This window comes from Acanthopagrus latus, chromosome 2 (genome assembly GCF_904848185.1).
Source record: "Acanthopagrus latus isolate v.2019 chromosome 2, fAcaLat1.1, whole genome shotgun sequence".
Classification (NCBI taxonomy): domain Eukaryota; kingdom Metazoa; phylum Chordata; class Actinopteri; order Spariformes; family Sparidae; genus Acanthopagrus; species Acanthopagrus latus.
Genome location: NC_051040.1, coordinates 3743380 through 3757656, shown reverse-complemented (window position 1 = coordinate 3757656; position 14277 = coordinate 3743380). Strand labels below are relative to the sequence as shown.

At 44.0% G+C, this 14277-nt stretch overlaps 1 protein-coding gene and 1 long non-coding RNA gene across 6 annotated transcripts in view; one reads left to right on the top strand and one right to left on the bottom strand.

Moving 5' to 3' along the window:
• Positions 1-8305, top strand: part of gpr4 (G protein-coupled receptor 4) — a 37497-nt gene extending 29192 nt beyond the window's left edge. For 4 of the 5 annotated variants that reach the window (XM_037081120.1, XM_037081127.1, XM_037081137.1 and 1 more), the window contains 3 exons: positions 2640-3397; positions 4421-4685; positions 4814-8305. In XM_037081120.1, coding sequence (XP_036937015.1) covers positions 3269-3397; positions 4421-4685; positions 4814-5535 — 1116 coding nt within the window. In that variant the 5' untranslated portion in view covers positions 2640-3268 and the 3' untranslated portion in view covers positions 5536-8305. Of the gene's footprint in view, positions 1-7; positions 720-2639; positions 3398-4420; positions 4686-4813 lie in introns of those variants that run through there. The other variant, XM_037081146.1, reaches the window with a different exon arrangement.
• LOC119009674 lies at positions 8117-13274 on the bottom strand. Its single transcript, XR_005071788.1, has 4 exons — positions 13174-13274; positions 12426-12970; positions 12022-12079; positions 8117-8255 (listed from the first exon to the last, which is right to left on the bottom strand). It is a non-coding gene; the product is annotated as an uncharacterized LOC119009674 (long non-coding RNA).
• Between the last annotated feature and the right edge of the window lie 1003 nt (positions 13275-14277).

Here is a 14277-nt window from a genome sequence, read left to right as displayed (position 1 = left end):
TTATTTAAAGTTCCTGTTTTTCCTTCGTCTTTCTTTTTCTTTGCTTCTTCTTTTCTGTGTCTGTCTCATCAGTTGCAGATAGTTGGAGATACAAGCGATTACATTCTTTATTTGTGTCTTTTACGGCTGAATTTAAATCAACATTTTGGGAGTAATAATGCTCTTTGGTCATGTTTTTTAATCGTTAGTGTGCACATGAATGCAAAGTGGCATTTTAACTACATACATACTGAAATACCTCAATGCAATGTGCAGTATTGAACTTCTACTTGCATCAGTTATCAGCACTGTGGTTCTGATGTGTGTGAAAACAGATTACAGCACAGTTGTGACCCAGTTGTGGTTCTTCTTATCAACATGGGTGTTTCCCCCAACAAAGACTTAAGGCCACCGTAGAAATGACCGCATGTATATGTGTGTGTGTGTGTGTGTGTGTGTGTGTGTGTGTGTGTGTGTTTCCTCACATGTTGGTGGCACTGGGTCAGCTCTGTCCAGAGTCACTGTTCCACACCAGTGATCGTCACATTATCTCAGGCAGAAGCTGTTTCCTTCACAGATCTCTAAACTGTTTTGAACTGTGCTGACAGACTCAACCAGGAAGTCAACACTGACTCAGCGCGTGTGCCACTTTTCTTTAGAAGTAACAACACATCCTCATACCTAAACAACCAAATAGGCTGATACCGTGTCTCCCAAAACAACATGCGACGCAGCGACAGGTGAGCAGACCTTTGCTGTAAACTTTTGGTTTTACTTGTGACAGTAACAACAGTCTCCTGGGTGAAAGTCCTGTGCTAGTTCACATCCACCCTGTGTCCTGTGTCCTGCTCCCTATGTGGACATTTTTCTGATGTTGACAGGCTGGACATGGAGACTTCTCTGTCTTATAGTCATCAAGCCTCCGCGTGGTGGCTGCTCAGTGCCATCAGTCTCTCTCAGATCCAGGGTAACAACAGGGTTAACAGGGTTCACTTTACTGCCTGACAACCAGCATCTGCTGTGTTGAGTCATTACTGCGATGATGTGTTAGATTTCCATGAAATCCTTTGTTTATCTTAACAGTTGATTATTTTACTCACTTTACCTCTTGCGCAACATTTTGCAAGCACACTGGTGGTTCACACAGGAACCCTTTCTGTCATAGACACTACGAATCTAACTGTCAGTTTTGTACTAAGGTAAACAAATGACTGGCTCCTGCTCCACTGCAGATCTCTATTCATTTGCATTAGGGTTAGATTATAAAGAAGATAACTCCAGCTGGATTGCCATGACATGTTCTGTGTATATTCTTGGTCCACAGAGGATGAACTCAGTTGATTTTGGTGATCCTGTGGCATTTTCCCATTATATGAAAAGGTTTGTCAAACTTAAGATGATGAAAAACAGCCTGTGGCTGGTGTCAGCAGGACTTACGGGATCTGATTATATGTTATTAATTCAAATAAATATTTTCACTAAAATGTCTAAATGTTGGCTCTTGAAGCTGAAAACCTTCACAGTTAGTTCTGAGATCTATTGATCTGAGAGGAATGACGAGAAGCTGAAACACACATAAACTGTGGAGGAAAGGCGGTTCACAGTGCTTAAGAACACGTTTCAAGTAAAGTGATTGAAAGCACATGTGGACTCACATCAGCCATATGCAAAAATATCAGGGCGCTCCAAGATGTACAAACAGTTTAGGGGAGAAGTGGAGGAGTGGAAGAGATCCTCTGTGCCTCTCTGTGTTTCTCTACTGTACATGTATATTGAGGAAAGATTACGTAATGATTATCACGTCCGGGACTCTCTGTCTGCAGGACCTTTTTGTGCCTGCACAGCGTGTCAGCATGTTCTCTGTTCTCACGGCAGATGTTAGAAAATATCTGTACAAATGTCACCCAGATAAACTGCAGCTGCTTCACTGCACCCGCCGCTTAAAGTCCTCCTCTCCGTGCCTCCTCCTTCTACTTCTGCTGTATCTCAGTCCGTCGAGGCAGCAGAATTCGATGTATTAGAAGAAAAAGGGGGTCGGACTGTTTGCGTTGAGGGTGTGTTCGTTCCAGGGAGTTCTGAATGGTTTGTTTTCACCGCAAGAGGGATTCCATTCATTTCAATAATAACCAAACCAAGTGCCTTAAAAAAAAAAGCTGGAGGTCTGAGTGAACCTGCTGTTTCCCCCAGATCCTCTTTCACAGAAGAAGAAGATGAAAAACAATCTGTATTCTCATTACCAAACTAAGACAAGTGTAGTTGCCTCATTGGTAACATGCACGTCATTCAAACTCGTCATGAACAAAATCAAACTCACTGAAACCGTCTTGTTTGTTGTCCACAATCACTTCTCGTTTGGTCAAAATAAATCCTCAAATCACAGATGTGAGATGTTAAAATATTCCATTTCTACGCTCTGTTTTCACCCATTTTAATGCCCGACTCTCCCTCCTTGTGTTCTGAGTCATAGTCCCGATCAGAGGGGCTGTAAATCACCTCCATACTGTCTTCAAACAGACACCTTTAATTGTAATTGGGTTATTGAACCTGTCCTCTTTATCTGTGCAAGTTTCATTATTTGAAGCAGGTCAGGACGTTTTGTAGGACGTGTATTTGCGATGCATCATGATCTAACAGTGTGTCTCCGTCTCTCTCTCTTGCAGATGCTCGGGAGTCCAGAGTAAATGGACGGCCTGTCGGCTCCAGAGTGGTGAAGCTCTGTAAAGTCATTCCTGTATTTCAGTTGGAGCATCCCGGAGGAGTTTTATGTGTCATCACGGCCTTGAGACACACCCACACACACACACCCACACACACTGATGTTGAGCCTCTCCCTCTCACAGCGGACCTGGCAGACCTCTAATCTCTAAAAGATTGATGAGGCCCTGTCCAGGCGCAGGAGGCCTGGCACAGCGTCGATAAGGCAGCTTCCATTTCACCACATTTTATCCCTCGCTCCTTCCTTTCTTCTCCTCCTTTCCCCCGTGCTGAGGGACGCGGGGGCTGGCTTTGAAGCGCGAGAGAGGATTATGACACATCGAGCCCTCTGGGTGAGAAGGACGGTGGTTTAGAGAGGAACCATGAAATGCGCCCGAAATGATGGGTTGGACAGCCGTGTGGTAGCCGAGCAGGACGCCAGAGTCGGCATGTCACTGTCAAACTGCTGGAGCTGGAATATAGTGAAACTACAGAGGGACACTCGGAGCTGAGAGTAGCTGAACACACACCTCTCTCTCTCTCACACACACACACACACACACACACACACACCCAGAGTGTTCCACACAGGACAATGTGCAACATCTCGTTCTGTAATGTGGACAGTAAGGTGGACCTGTTCTTCCAGCCCACGCTCTACATCATAGTCATTGTTCTGGGGCTGCCCACTAACTGCATGGCCCTGTGGGCTGCCTACATGCAGGTGAGGAGACACACACACACACACACACACACACACCTGTGTCTGTAATACGGTGGTTTCAAACAGCGGAACGCACAACATGATGTCCTGAAATTCACAATTCACGCACTAACAGCACTAACAGCAATGCTAAAGTTAGACTTGACATTTTGATTTTGATTGTCAGTTTCTATATTTTATGAATGAACACTTGGCTGTCGATGGTCGGTGACCAGCCTCCACATGCTGGCTGTCCTCTGTGCTGGATTTAAAACAACAGTGTTTTGTTGTCTGTAAATTGCTTCAGAAGTCATGTGATGTGTGATCTCGCTACTCACTGTGACTATAAAGTAAAAGTTAACATGTTTATGTTTACGCTGTGTAATAAGAGATTTTCCATGTAACGTGTCTGACGCTGCTGTACAGTTCTGGGGATATTTTCCCATCCAGCATCAAACATTTCCAGCATTTCCCACAGACTGTCAGTTTGCTTTGGCAGCAGCAGGATGAATTGTTATTGACTTTTCATTCAAGCGAGTTCACTATCTCATATTTTTTCAGGCACAAACGTTATGAAAAGCAATCGACAGTTCAACTTTAGATTATTGTTTTGCCTCCATCTTGGCATCAGCGCTACTTCTCCGATCGCTGTGTCAGAGGTGCATTTTGGTTTCTCTTCGGTGCTCGTCATTGATGAGAGCCCATCGATTTCATTACTGACTAACACCTGAACTGAATCCAAAAACATGAATATACTTGGCGTGCAGTTTATTTACCAGGGCGGTTCTGCCTAAATATTAACATTGGAATTTGAATACAGCATGGGAAACATTTCTCCTTGTAGCTTGATTTCTAACCAGAGCTGACAAATCAAATCAGAAAAGCTTAATGAAAGGAAACCAAAAGAGAAGAAAAACTGAACTGCTGTCTCAGAAATATCCGTCCACCTCTCTGGAATATGATCATTTGTATGAGACGCTGAAGTTAAACAACACATGACACACTCTTATCTCCTCCCTAACCTTCATTTCTCTTCTCCTCCAGGTCCGTCAACGCAACGAGCTCGGCGTCTACCTGATCAACCTGTCAGTAGCCGACCTCCTCTACATCATCACTCTTCCTCTTTGGATCGACTACTTCCTCCACCACGATAACTGGATCCACGGTCAGGAGAGCTGCAAGCTGTTCGGCTTCATCTTCTACACTAACATCTACGTCAGCATCGCCTTCCTCTGCTGTATATCACTGGACCGGTACCTGGCTGTGGCGTATCCTCTGCGCTTCGCCAAGGTCCGACGAATCAAAACAGGTATGTAGGATCAAGGATGGGATCACTTCTAAACCTCTAAAACATATTCACAAGAGCTCCCCAGATTATTACAAAGCCTAATATTTCTCTCTCTTCTTCTTCTCCGTCCTCTTCTGGACCTCCTGCAGCGGTCATGGTCAGCGCCATGGTGTGGATCATTGAGATTATTGCCAACTCTGCTCCGCTCTTCCACGATGAGCTCTTCCAGGACCGGTTCAACCACACCTTCTGCTTTGAGAAGTATCCCATGCAGGACTGGGTAGCAGGGATGAACCTCTACAGGACATTTTTGGGGTTCCTCGCTCCATGGACAGCCATGCTTGTTGCCTACCGAGGGATCCTGGCAGCAGTGCGCTGTAACGTCTCAACAGAGCGACAGGAGAAGGCCAAGATTCAGCGGCTGGCGTTGAGTCTGATCCTGATCGTTTTGCTCTGCTTTGGACCGTACCACATCCTCCTCCTGGTGCGGAGTGTCATGTTTCTGAGGAAGCCATGTGACTGCGGCTCGGAGGAGAGCTTGTTTGCAGCGTACCACGTATCGCTGGCGCTGACCAGCCTCAACTGTGTCGCTGACCCCATTTTGTACTGTTTCGTCAACGAGGGAGCTCGGCACGACGTCGGCCGAGCTCTCTCAGCTTTGCTGTCTGCAGCTTGCAACCGGGGCTCCTCATCATCACCATCACATGTGGACATACTCAATGCTGGTTCAGTGACTATGGAAACACCACTGTCAGCTAAGAAGCAGCCTTGTGTCTACGCTGATGGAAACAAGACCAGCAGCTACAAGACAGAACTGGTTGCTCTGAAGGAGGAGTGTCTGCAGATGAGCATCCTCAGTGTTAAGAAGTGACCCCTGCCTGGAGCATACTGTACTGCTCAGCTCAGTGAACACTGGCTGACAGGTTGAATTCAGATGTATTTATGAGGCTGTAGATGCCTGGAGGTGATAGCTTCCACGAGATGGCAAATTAACGAGCCGTAATGAGAATGAGATGGAAAACAAATCGCCTGTAGCCATGGCAGCAGCCTCTGAAGATTATCCATCAGAAAAACAACACGGTTGGGTGATTGAAATATAAAGACACTTTGCTTTTGTTAGATCTTTACCACTACTGAGGCAAAAACATGTACAGCTCGGCCCGTCTGCGGTGCCGGAGGACAGGTCATCGTGTAAATCAGAAAGGTTTATTATTTGTAATTTGTCCGGTTTTGGACGAATCCGACCGACAGCTCACCAGGCTCAGATCTTCGTTGCTGATACGGTTACACTCTCAGTACTTCAAGCTGTAGGTTGTCAGCATCTGCACAGCTGCACCGCATGCTGATGTCGCCATCATGGATCCCGGAGTGTAGCTGTAGCTGACAAGGGTTCGATCATTAAAGGTATCATGAAGTGTTGGCAAAGTCTGACCTGCTGGTGGCGCTGTATACTATCAGAGGGATCATCAAAGTCCTCAGGATTCAGCCACACTAGACCATGAATGTCTGAACCAAACTCAATGCAAATCCATCCAGTAGATGGACCAAAGTGTCAGGCCGACTGATCACAGACCAGCTGACAATTAAGGATAACATGGATAATTTGGACAATTTCCAACGGTTCCAGGAGTGAAATGCCTACGAGGACATTCTTGAATATTTAAATTGAATTATTTAAAACAGACCACACTGCATGGCTGCGTATTGACTGTGACTCCTCTGAATTCACACCCAACTGGACACGCCGGGTGGATGTAGTATGTTGGGGTTTGACATCCAAATGCACCACTTTGGACTGAGGAAGAGGAGGAGAGGGTTGATATGACGATTGTAGATTACTGGTCAAAAACATTTTCAATGCTTGTTCAAAAAGAATTTTCTCGTTTTATTAGTTTCTTGAAGGAGATGATGAAGCCTTATGAAGTACCTCAGCTCGTAAACTGTGATAGATGTAGTCTTTTATGTAATGTGAGCAACGTTTTATCTTCTTCTTTCATTTTTACAGCAGACGGCAAAATAACTCAGCGCAGAGACGATGGGGAAAACAATCCTAAACCAAAGCCTTACACTGCATTCAGCTCGGCTTCGAAAGTCCAATTCATCAGTTCTTTCAACTACATCGTTGAAGCACCGTGGAGCAGAAATTCAGTGTCACAGTTCACTGAAACAGGTTATTAGTTTGAGTTTATGTGAGAGCATGCTGTAGGTGCCAATAATAATTAAAGAATGTGGCCGTGCATGCTATAAAATTTAGATTTGTATTCCTGAAAGTTTCTGAAGCTGTTTCCAGACAACCATCGCTCACCTACACGCAGAAAGGCGTTTGGCGAAGGCTTCCCACAGCCGACCTGATACTGTTTACATTCATATTTCAGACAGATGCCTTCTAACTTAAGAACACTGCTGTTTTCATTTACGGTCGTATTTTCTCTTCACACAACGCTGCACAACAAAGTTGTAAGAATCTCTCGTGATGCCTTGATGTGAGCGACGCTGCTTCCTGCTGACATCTGCCAAGTTTGTCCAAACGTATCGCAAAACTTAAAAGCCAAATCTCAAGAGAATCGGCAAAAAGAAAATGTAAATGAATGTTTTCCATCCAATACCAACATGTGATTATTAGGAAGTTGTTCCTCAAGATGAGCAGAAGTCAGAAGAACATTAAACTATTGCAGAAGAAGAAGATGACATTCATTTATCTCAAAATCAGTGATTACAAATGTAAAGCAAGCATGTCTCTCCTTTTGTATATGAACATGTAAATATATCCGATCATAATCCACCAGTGCTGGATTAGATGCCATAAGTTGCCATGTGTTGACTCTTTTTTTAAATCATGATGTCAATGAGATCGTCAGTAAAAATGTTCAGGTGCTGCATTTATTCACCGTGAATTGACATGACAGAGACATGAGAGGTCTTCCTTCACCCGTCAGCTTGTTCTTCTAGTAAATCCAACACAAAGTGACAAAACACAGGTTTTCTTTTAGCAGTCAGAGCTGTAGGGATCCCAAAACGTCACGGCAGCTTTTACAGCAGAGAGCTGAAGACAGTACAAAAGGAAAGTGCAGGTGTCTCTCTGTTAGCTGTCAGAGCAGAAACATCTTCTCACATTTAGTTTGTTCAGTTTGCTCTTTTGTGCAATCCAAAAACTCATTTTCTCATTTTCTTTTACGGTGTCTGTGAATCTGTGGTCGTAACATTTCAACAGGTTGTCTGTGTGCATCCAGACTGGCCTGCTGTATGTGAGATATATATAACAATGGCATGAGAAGCTTACCTTGTGTGAAGTGTTCCGGCTCAAATACGTATTTTGCGACGGTGACTTCATGACAGACGGCGAGTGTCCATGTTGCAGTTCCACTGGCCAACAACAATGTGTCAAGGATGATAAATGTCTCAGTGATCCCAGTGACACCATTTGAAAAAAAATAAAAATAAAAAAAACTTTTCTCAGCATGAAATGATGTTCAGTGCAATGATGATGTTGATGTTTGGACACTCTGAGCTCGCTGCTCCTCGTAGCTTCGCTTTGGTTGTGCATCTTTGTGTCAGTGTGGGAGACGAGGTACCGGGCTTCATAGTGTGTATCTGTTCATCCACAGTGTCAGTGAGAAATAAATTATGCATATGAAACTTTGCATCCACGCGTGCTTGTTTGTTTAGCACATACAAACTGTAAAGCGTCCAAGAATGCAGTGAGCGGCAGCGGCAGAATAAGTCTGAGGACAAATCCAAGACAGATTAATGTGCAATTGATTATGCCTATCAAGGACGTTGGACCAAGAACTCTGCAGACTCCTGCAACACTGTTAATATCCTCTGGTGACACATCACTGTATGGATCAGTGGAGAGCAGCTCTGGGATGCTGCCAGCACAAAGTCACCTTCTTCACTCCTCACTCCTGTCCTGCTGCAGACGCCCAGAGGTGTACAGCTAATGAATGACATACTGTAAGGTCTCTGCATGTGTGTGTGTGTGTGTGTGTGCATGCATTTCAGTGAGAGTACTATGTGTGCTTGTGTATTTATCGCTGACAATGTGTGTGTGTCTGCACATCTGAGCCTCTCCCCGCACAGCCTTATATTTACGACCTGTCCTCGCGGGGACGGGTTACACAAGACACAACGGCGTATACAAGAAAGAAGACCTAGACACAAAGCATGTATAACATACAGGTATGAGTGTGTGGAAACTGCACAGGTGTTGTCATGTGTATGAGTGTGAGAGAAGACGAGGGGAGGACGCAGTACCTGCACATGTCTTTGTGTTCTTGAGAGGAGAGGAAGGACACGACTGGCTCTCTCTGAGGGAACATTGTCTCTCGTCCTCTATGCTTGGCTGGTCACCTCTGCTATAAGTCTATTTATAGCAGCTCGCCAGAGGCCAAGCTGTCATTACCAAAGGCTCACCTGATTATTAGAGTGATTTATTATCAGGTAAGGGCGCAGAAACACCTCCGGGATCATAAAAAATGATTGTGCTGTTATTTTCGCTGGATATTCAGATTTATATCCGGTCTGAGTGCAGCTGAGTTATTAAAAGGAGCTTCAGTTTCTCCCTCAGCATTCAGGTGAAATGCTCCTTTATATTTATCAGTGTTACTAGTTATTAATGTTGAAGATTTGGTTCTGTTAATCGTGCCTCATGCAAAACTCAGGCTCCACATTAGTTGATTAATATATTTGCTTTGTCTCAGTCTTTGTTTTTCATTGCTTTCTTGTTTGATTTCTAAGTGTTTCTCTCTCTGAGGTCAACTTCCTGGTTGAATAAGATAATTATTAATTCAACTGCTATTAGTGGATACATCAACGTAATTCCTACGTTTTCAATCGAACAATTTAAGTTAAAGCAAAATATGCTTCTATTCAATCAGCGTTCACGGATTTTCTTGGCCACATGGGAGCAGCAAAAACAATCAGATGCAACCGCGGGATTTTTAAATCCCAAAAATAATATTCAGTTGCAGCTGTAAACATTGGTTTGTCCTGACAGATGCTTAATGAAACACATTTCTTAGTTTAGGTTCGTTGTTGCTCTGTTAGTGTGGCAGAGAGAGGCGATGAAATGAGAACGAGCACAAAGTCACGTCCTCTAGACGGACACGGAAAGTTTAATTTGAGTCCTTCACACAGAAATCCACAGTCAAGCAGAAAAACATCTTAAACGATTCATCCGTAGGCTTGTAAAGGCAACTGAGAGATGTGGGGAAGGTCAATGAGACTTGTCACAAATTGTTTCATAAAGCCCCTTTAATATAAGTTTATCAAACCATGTGAAAGAAGATGAAGTCTAACAGCAACCCGTTTGGGTTTGTTATAAAAGATAAAAGGACACAACTAGAAGGATTTAAGTGCCTTACACACAGAAACAATCTCAGGCGTTACATAAATCCTTCAATCCTGCAGAATTACCAATATCTCAATGTACCGTAACCTCTGTGTAGCACTGCTGAGCTGTTTATGCCTCCTACAACTGTGACCAATGTGACCCAGAATCCATTTTTAAGACGCACGTTCTAATCGAATTAGTAAGTCATTCAGTCGCGTTTCCATCCTGGCAGAGGAAGCAGGTCACCAGCCCCCGAACAGCCCAGACAAACGCACAGCTCAATAAAAATAGACTGCCGTTGCTCTCCGGTGGAAACCACGCATCGTGAATCGTGTCGAGTTGAGAACAAAAGAGCTAATTCCTGATTGACAGTCGTGAGTGTTTTCACATGTTATCACAGATTTAGGGAGGCGCTCTAAATCTCACAGATCTCTAAGGACAACAAATACAATGGAGTTCATATGGATGTCTAAATAAAGAGAGCAATGGATGAGCTTCAGAAGCCTCTCGATAAACTCCACCATATTTATTCAAATTATCCACGAGCTCATTATTCAGTCGCTGCTCATTTGAAATACAAATTCCTGGCGGCTGAATCACACAGAGGCTGTAGGTTGTGAGCTCTGGATTGACAGTGAGCTGGAGAATTGCAAATGACCATCAATAATTCATGTGCTCTGAGCCCCGACCGCGCTCCTCCACCGTTAAGGTCGAGACATTTGCATGATTGTGGCACTCGACAGGCGAGCGCACTAAACACATTAACATGTGTCTTATTACTAATTTAGCTGCGTGTTTACTGAGCATCTCGCATGTTGACACACTAACCCAGAGCAACATAAAGCAGATGCTCTCGGCTCGTGTTCATTTCCACGCTGGACAGATTGTGCTCGAGGTCAAGCTGTTCTACTCCTACACAGCGACGTCCTACATTACATTATGAAGAATGATGCTGCAGCCTTCAAACAGAGTTAATGTGGTCGTTGAGGAGAGACTGAAGTTCACCAAGGATCCAAAGCAAAGAGCCGGAAACAACCAACAAGTGCAGCAACACCAAAACCCTCCAGTGACAGACGTGGATTACTACGACTCACTGGATGTGGGCTGTAGGAACAGGCCTGCCACTGGGTATTTATATATGCACGTTTATGTTTTCAGTATCTCTGTCTTTACGGAAAACACCAACCTTAAAGCTAGCAACCACTGCATGTTAGTACGACGGCTAACGGTACGAACCTCACCGAGCTAACAAGCCAGGAATACCGAACAAAGCCAGTATCACTGAGGCAACAGCACCGAGGCAATAGGCACAACAAATAGCTCTGCCTCTGCAGAAAAGACAGATATATATTTTTAAAAGAGTGGATGCTTTAATGGAAAAGTCCAAAGCCTCAGTATAATCCTGCTGATTGCAGCTATAAACACCAGCCGTGTCCATGTCGAGGTGAAATTGCTTCTGTGAATTACAGTCTTCCTTCACAGTATCGAGCGGTGAGTCACCGAGACGCTACAGCCTCAAAGATTCACAGGAGGTGGTGTCATGTCCTGTGTGTGTGTGTGTGTGTGTGTGTGTGTGTTTTATTTCTGGTCCAAAACTTTGAGTTTCTTTGTGAGGACAGTTGGTCGAGTGTCACTTCTTCAAAGGGCTGTTTGAGGGTTGAGACTTGTTTTTTTATAGGGGTTAATGTCGGACTCAGATCAGGTTTCGGGTTAAAGTTATAACTGGGATGAACAATATTAGTGTTAGAGGTAAAGGAATGCATCATGTCGATAACCATCTGGGACACATGTGGAAAGGTCCAGAAACAAAAGTCGCGTTCGCCTGTTTGAGACTCTGCCGACTACTCGTGTGTTAGACTGAGTGCACCGTATGCATTTTTGGCAAAGTGTGGAAACTCGTATGCGGTGTAGGTTATCGTGTGTCACATGTTGTTATTTGATTAGATAAGAGGGGGAAAGGAAAAGAAACAATGGCTAGTTCTGCTTTAGCTTCATGAAGTCATTATGTCCAAAAGTCTGACTCACGTCTGGCGTCGAAACCTCCGTCATCATCTCCTCCTCCGCTGCCTCTTCAACAATGAACCTGAGAGGGAGAAATCAATTAGGCCCAGGAATAGAAAGAATAAACTGTATGAAACTGCTTTTAATATTGGATTGGGATAATACTTTCAGCTCATTTGAGGCCAGAAAGGCGATTTAAATAAGAATGAGGAGAGAGGTGAGAAAGAGAGCAAGTGATCGGAGCAGCTGACATGTTTCTGGACAAGGAAAAACAGCTCAATATACAAGTAACATTTAATTTTATTAACATTTTTAATCAACTGCTTTTATTAAAGTAATGTTAGCATTGGAAATACGTTAGCTTAAATGTTTAAGAACATTTAAAGACCGCTGACGTCACGTACTCACCTGCAGTATTGTCAACTTACCTCAAAATGCTCGTGGAGGTCAGAAGAGGAGTTTTAAAGCGGGAGGCACAGCAGATACTTCATCATGTAGCTGTTGGTTTGGCTCCATCATCATTGTATTGTTGTCAATAGACAGGTGGTGCTTCTTTTTCTTCAAGCTGCCACCTTCAGATCCGTAGCAGAGATGCTCCATGCTCTCCTCCCCACACTCAATACACACAATCGAAACCAGAAGAGTTGCAACGAAGGAAAAAACGGCAAATTAAAAATAGACCTCTGACTCAAAAATGTACTCCAGAAAGACACAACAGGATCTGGGAAACACAACAGGAACAGACAAACAACAGATGACTGGACGAAGGACCGGACTTAAATACAAACCAAACTAACGAAGTGATGAGTTGCAGGTGGAGTGAGGTCAGGAATGGAAAAAAACTAGAAACAAGGAAGAAGCTGGTAGGCTGAAAAAACAGTGCGAACAGGGAGGAGCAGATGAAGGAGGTGCAGTGCAGGTGTGGAAGAACTCAGGTAACAGGAAGAAAAAGGACCAATGACTCCACAGAAACCTGGAAAACACACATGAAACACACATAAAATGAAACTTGAAACTATTTTTGTGGCTTTGGTTTAACATTATCACATCACCCTCTAACTAAAACTGTCTAAATATCTAGGACAAACGTTTTCTCCTCTAAAGTAATTAAATACACAACTTAAACTATAATAAGGAGACAAGACAAATCTCTTTGAATCTGTGGAAACACCAGACCTGTTCCGATCATCATTTTATCTGCGAGGAACTTCACGTTGGAGGGATTCTCATTGTGCCTCCGCTGGTGAAAAGAGAGGAGGGGATAAAACAAACAAACGTGTCCTTCTGTGAGTCTGAATGAACTTAGTGTTATTCAGCGTTTGTGATTTGGCTCCTCGTGACATTGTTATGTGATTATCTCAAGACCCTGTGACCTGAAAACATATTTCACATCACATGATGCTTCAGTATACCACCTCTGTCTCTCTATCGAATGTTAGACAGGGAGTTATTGACTTATAAAGGAGGATGTTTGCAACAAGAAGGCCTTGTTAGTGTTAATATGCACCCATATTACTGCATGTGTGGTACATTAGATGTACTTTGCATGACCTATATTCTTTTAAATGGTGTTGGTCAAGTTGGACGGTTGGCTGAGATGAAGAAGACTCAGATGGCTTACATTGAGATAGTTTAGAGAGCGCTGCCATGACAATCCTAACGAACCTTCTCAAGTGTCCAAATTATATCTTAAAGCTTCAGGAGGCAGTGCTTCCATACAGGGTTATCTGTTTAATATCACAGCAAGGGGGGTGATGCAGAATCTCTCCCCTGTAGCCAGAAGATTGAGAGGTAAAATAGGTCTGTGACAGTTACGTCACAACGCCACGCGAAGGCTGTTCCAATCCGAAGGCTCCTCCAGATGCAGCCTACAAATGCTTTTTCTTCACCCTGTTTTTGGAGGAGGAGGGTGCACCGCTACGATCCTTCGTGGCCTCACGTATCCCAAAATTCTTTGTGCGCCCGAAAAGGAAGAAAGAAAGAGAGAAATTGGCGACATCGCGTGGCGTAGACCGTCACTTTCGCAGGCCTGGGCGGCAGAAATCGTGACGAAAGGGTAAAACATCTGGTAACGCAACCAGGAAATGCTCCAAAGGCTAGACCGTCCCATTTAACAACGGTTGATGCGGTTAACAAGATCTCTGAAGGACTTGCATTCGAAGACCGCTAAGGCCAGGTCCTTCAAAGGATGCAGACCCTGAATATAGACACAGCAACTAAGATCGTATGCCTCCTTACGAAGTTCATGCAAACAGCTTAGCTTTGGCTTGGTTCGTCAGC